The sequence below is a fragment of the Poecilia reticulata genome, linkage group LG22 (assembly GCF_000633615.1).
Source record: "Poecilia reticulata strain Guanapo linkage group LG22, Guppy_female_1.0+MT, whole genome shotgun sequence".
In the NCBI taxonomy this organism is placed as follows: Eukaryota; Metazoa; Chordata; class Actinopteri; order Cyprinodontiformes; family Poeciliidae; genus Poecilia; species Poecilia reticulata.
In genome coordinates, this window is record NC_024352.1 from 20,798,668 (window position 1) to 20,803,291 (window position 4,624).

At 39.9% G+C, this 4,624-nt stretch overlaps 1 protein-coding gene across 1 annotated transcript; it reads right to left on the minus strand.

Annotated features, from left to right (window-relative positions):
- Positions 1–926: 926 nt before the first annotated feature.
- gsc (goosecoid) lies at positions 927–4,311 on the minus strand. Its single transcript, XM_008400123.2, has 3 exons — positions 3,862–4,311; positions 3,094–3,353; positions 927–2,125 (listed from the first exon to the last, which is right to left on the minus strand). The coding sequence occupies exons 1-3, from the start codon at positions 4,175–4,177 to the stop codon at positions 1,988–1,990; spliced, it is 714 nt and encodes a 237-aa protein (XP_008398345.1). The 5' UTR covers positions 4,178–4,311; the 3' UTR covers positions 927–1,987.
- Between the last annotated feature and the right edge of the window lie 313 nt (positions 4,312–4,624).

Here is a 4,624-nt window from a genome sequence, read left to right on the forward strand (position 1 = left end):
ATGTTGAGGGATGCATTTAAGTTGTAAGGAAAGTAAGCGGAAAGCCAAAAAATGTTGTCATTTTCCTGCAATTAAATCAAATAAACCTCTAAGTTTGAGCAGATTAAAATCCTTTCCTCCTTCTATTTGGTTCAGATGTTGCATCTGTTGCAGCGGCGGCTCGTTTTCCAGCTCAGTGACGGAGGAAGAAGCCGTTCATCCAAATCTCAACACGAAACCTTCCCCACATGTGCTTGCATGCTGCTGCCGCTGTTTGTTTGGAATTCCTCGGATAAATGTGGGAAAACTCAGCCGAGCCGAAACAAATCCCAGTTTTCGGTTTAATCCTTGTAAAATCAAAGGGGAATTTTCGCAGGACTTCACTTGTCTTTGGAATAAAAATCTCTGGATAAAGTGGAGGAATATTTTAATGCTTAGCCCCCCTCCCCTTCATTCCTCAGCACAATCCTGCTTGTGTTTACGAGCCTCAGAGACTCTGCTGCAGAATCTCACCTCGTCCAGGATTATTTGGATTTTCTGCTGCTGGGAGGAACTTTTGCAGTCTGGAACGTTGGTAATGGAAAGAAGAAAGAGACCTAAAACATGAAGAATGTTCTGATGGAAAACATATACAGCAGCTTAAATATATTCTGCCTATATAAGGCAGTCAGAGATAAATCTACTTTACGAGAGTTCAAATCAATGCTTTTGGTCAGAAAGACCAAAAACAATAAATTATCAGGTTTTGAAGTGAATTTCAGGTCGCGATTATTTTTAGGGCTGCATTTTGTATCTTACTGGACTTCCATATGCAGATCTCTTTCTGTATCTGTAAAACCGAAACACCCGCTGCTTTAAAATGTTACATTTCAAATTAAATGACAGAAAGGCATGAGAAAAAACAGACGTTGCTGGAAAAATAACCAACAAAATGACTTGTATTGCGCTTATATTTTTTTTATTCAGATTTAATTTAGTTCTTTGTTTTTCATATTTGATTTAATGCTGAACGTTTGACAAACATATCCACCTGCAAACACGCTGTTTTTGTGTCAGGTATTAGAGCTTTTACCTGCGTCTTGTTTCTGTTTCTGCTGCTAAACAATGAGAAAAAAAAATTATATTCCAGTTTGGCTCATTTTGCCTTCAGATTGATCTGTACCTCACAGAGGTTCTTATTTATCTACTTAGTTTCATATTTACATAAAATTATATTTATTCACATCTTTCACAGATACAATGAGACATTCATATCTAGTTACAAAGATGCACTTTTACCAACATTTGACTCATAATTTTCTTGAAACCGAGTTTGAATTTCTGAAAACAGATGTGCAGGAATTTATTTTTGTATGTTTTTCATGACAGAAATTAAGATATTTTACACTCTAACTGAGAGATTAAATAAGATTCATTATAATCATATCAATAATCATATTTACAAGACCAGATAAATAAAAGAAAATATGTTTTTTACACCCTGAAACACAAATCAGCTTCAGATGAGCTTCCTTTCTGCTGCTGTTTCTGTAAATTTAATTTACATCTTTTTTGGTTTGGAGATAAAAACACATTTTTGTTCCAACATGTTGGTATTTTCAATTTGCTTAGTGAAATTTGTCAGAAACCCAAACAGGTTCCGCTGTAAGATTGGATCATTTATCATTTTGCCTTCAGTGAAATCCAAATTCAAACTTCTGATTTCTGCAGTTTCAGTCGGAAGTCCAGCGCTGTGAGCGCGCATGGTGTGCGCGCGCAGAGCGACGTCTTCCGCTGCCATTTAAGGATGTCACTTTATTTCTAATTAATTACACACGAGAGGTTGTGAATCTGCACGTGCACCGACGATTAACATCCACAAACGGTCACATGGTGCACCGTGAGTGCGCGCGCTTTAAACCACGACATACAAGGAGTTTTAAATTAAACATAAATAAGCGTCACAGAGACAATAATAAAACGATATGTACACCTGTGCAACATCACATCACGCGCGTCCCCGTCTCCATCAGCTGTCAGAGTCCGCTTCGCTTTTAGTCCCGTCCGTTTTCTCCGCTTTTTTGCTCCATTTCTGAGAGTTCTCCGACTCCTCGGAGGAGGAGCGCTTCTGCCGCCTCCACTTGGCGCGACGGTTCTTGAACCACACCTGCGGGACGCAGGAGGCAAGAAGTGAGAAAACTCTCATATGCAAATGGATTCCCACTATGATTTAGAAACAATCATTTTGATGGCAAAAAATGCAGACTTTAATATGTTGGGTTTTTTTAGGATTAAGATTAGCGTTTAAAAAATGAGATTAAATAATCTTATTTGTACCCGTTTAATTTATTTATTTATTCATTTATTTATTTATTCATTTTACATTAATACTATCTATATTGTCTTTGCTTTTTTCCACACTTTCATTTTCACTGGTAAATATTGTTAACACACTGGGTCTCAATTTCAGGAGACGTTTTAGACAAGAAAAGATACGCAGAAAACAGCGCATAAAACTAATAAGGCTTATTACCGAATCTTTTGTACAAATAGCCGAATTTAATAATTTTCAAAAGGTTATAATTTTGTAAAAAGGAATTGTTAAATAAATGGACCAATGATTCAAATATTTTGAAAAGAAATACACTGGAATGAAGTAAAAAAGCAAATCAATAAATTAATAATAATAATAATAATAATAATAATAATAATAATAATAATAATAATAATAATAATAATAATAATAATAATAATCCACATTAATTAAACATTAATGTGAGATCAATTGCAAATGCAAATATATATTATTATAGTCTCTAATAAAATCCTTTATTACCTTCCACTCTAGTGTACTATTGTATTTGCATATATACATATCAACCATGCTAATATATTTCTGTAGATATTTACAGTCTGTGTTCTTATATTATTTAATTCTGCAACTAAATGTATTTTTTACAACTAATTGATTTGTATTTAATAATAATAATAATAATAATAATAATAATAATAATAATAATAATAATAATAATAATAATAATAATAATAATAATAATAATAATAATAAATGAAAAGAGATAAATGTCTTCCTGATTTCAATCAACATTTAAAGAAAGGACAGAAAACGTATCCCACCTCGACCTTCTCCTCCCGCAGGTGAACTTTCCGGGCCAGCTGCTCCCGCGTCCCCACGTCCGGGTACTTGGTCTCCTGGAAGAGGCCCTCCAGAGCCTCCAGCTGCTCGTCGGTGAAGATGGTTCGATGCCTGCGCTTCCTGCGGCAGTGCAGCTGGTTGAGGAGCTGCAGCTCGGTCCGCGACAGGCTGCCCATGTTCATGTAGGACATCATGTGGTGAGGAACCGGGGACAGGAGCACCGAGGCCGGGCTGTCGTAGCCTGTAAGACGGGGACAAACCGAAGCGTCTGAGGCGCAGAAATGAGGATATTTCGTAGATTTATTTGCTACATCAGCGTGTATAGCCTATGTTTGTCTTAAATTTGTCCATCTTTAAGGTTTTCTGCGGTTTAAAAGCTTTTTCCTGATCTAACAGAACATTGAGGACAACACAAACCACCGAAAACAGAAAACAGAACAGCAGAAATCCGATCAAATGTGAAGTTTTAGCTTAAGAAATCAAAAAAAAGCGCCATTTTTGCGCATTTAACATCTTCTTGTCTTAAAACACGTTTAAACTTGTGAAAAGATTAACATGTTTGTAAAGGTCAGAGACGATGTTCAGATTTGCTTTTAACGATCATTTTTAAAACTAATACAACTGAAACAATTCAACAAATGCATATTCATCTTATTTGCGTCACATAAAAAAATAGTAATTTACATTGTTGAGAAACATATTTAATTTCTATTAAGCTGTGAATTGAGAACTGTGGCGGGGTTCCCTACCTGCGGGGAAGCAGGGGCACTGCTGCGGACTGAGGCCGGGCACGGCCCCGCAGCAAGGCGGACCTCCTCCGGGCCCCTGGACCTGCAGCTGTCCGTAGTAGTAGCCGTTATATCCGATCCTTGCCCCGGTCAAAGCGTGGACCCCCGGCGGGGACGGTCCGCGGGCGGCCGAGTACAGTCCGCTATAGTCGGTGTAGATGGTGTCCGTGAGGCCGGCGGGCAGCACCACGGGGCCGCTCCGGTGCAGCAGCAGCGGCTCCTTGCAGCTCGGCCGTCCGGACAGGATGCTGTCGATGCTAAACATCCCGGCGGGCATCACGCGGCTGCGAGGAGGAGGAAAAACTGGATCAAACTGGGAATCAAAACTCCTGAGGAAGCGGAAAGAAAGTTCAGGCTGAAGGCGACATGGTGACGCGGCTGCGCTCTTCTCTCCTCTGCACGCGCTGCAGAGTCAGCTCCGGTTCAGGATGCGAACTGCTGCGCGCGGGGTTGCTCTTATAGGCCGTGACGTCACGGCGCAGAGGCTGCGTCAGGCCGGGTTGAAGGGCCGCGGGTTTGTGTATTGAGAATTAATTGAATTAAGATAATCCGCAGTGTTTGCAGACTATTGGAAAGGCGCTGTCGGGTCACGGAGGCTCTTCCTGCGGAGTAATCCGATTATTCCCCCGTCGTCGGAGCCATCAGAGGGAACAGCGGCGTTAGTGCGTGCAGGCCGCCAAACGTCAGGAGTTTGGATCATTAAACGTGTTTAGATTCGGAGTCA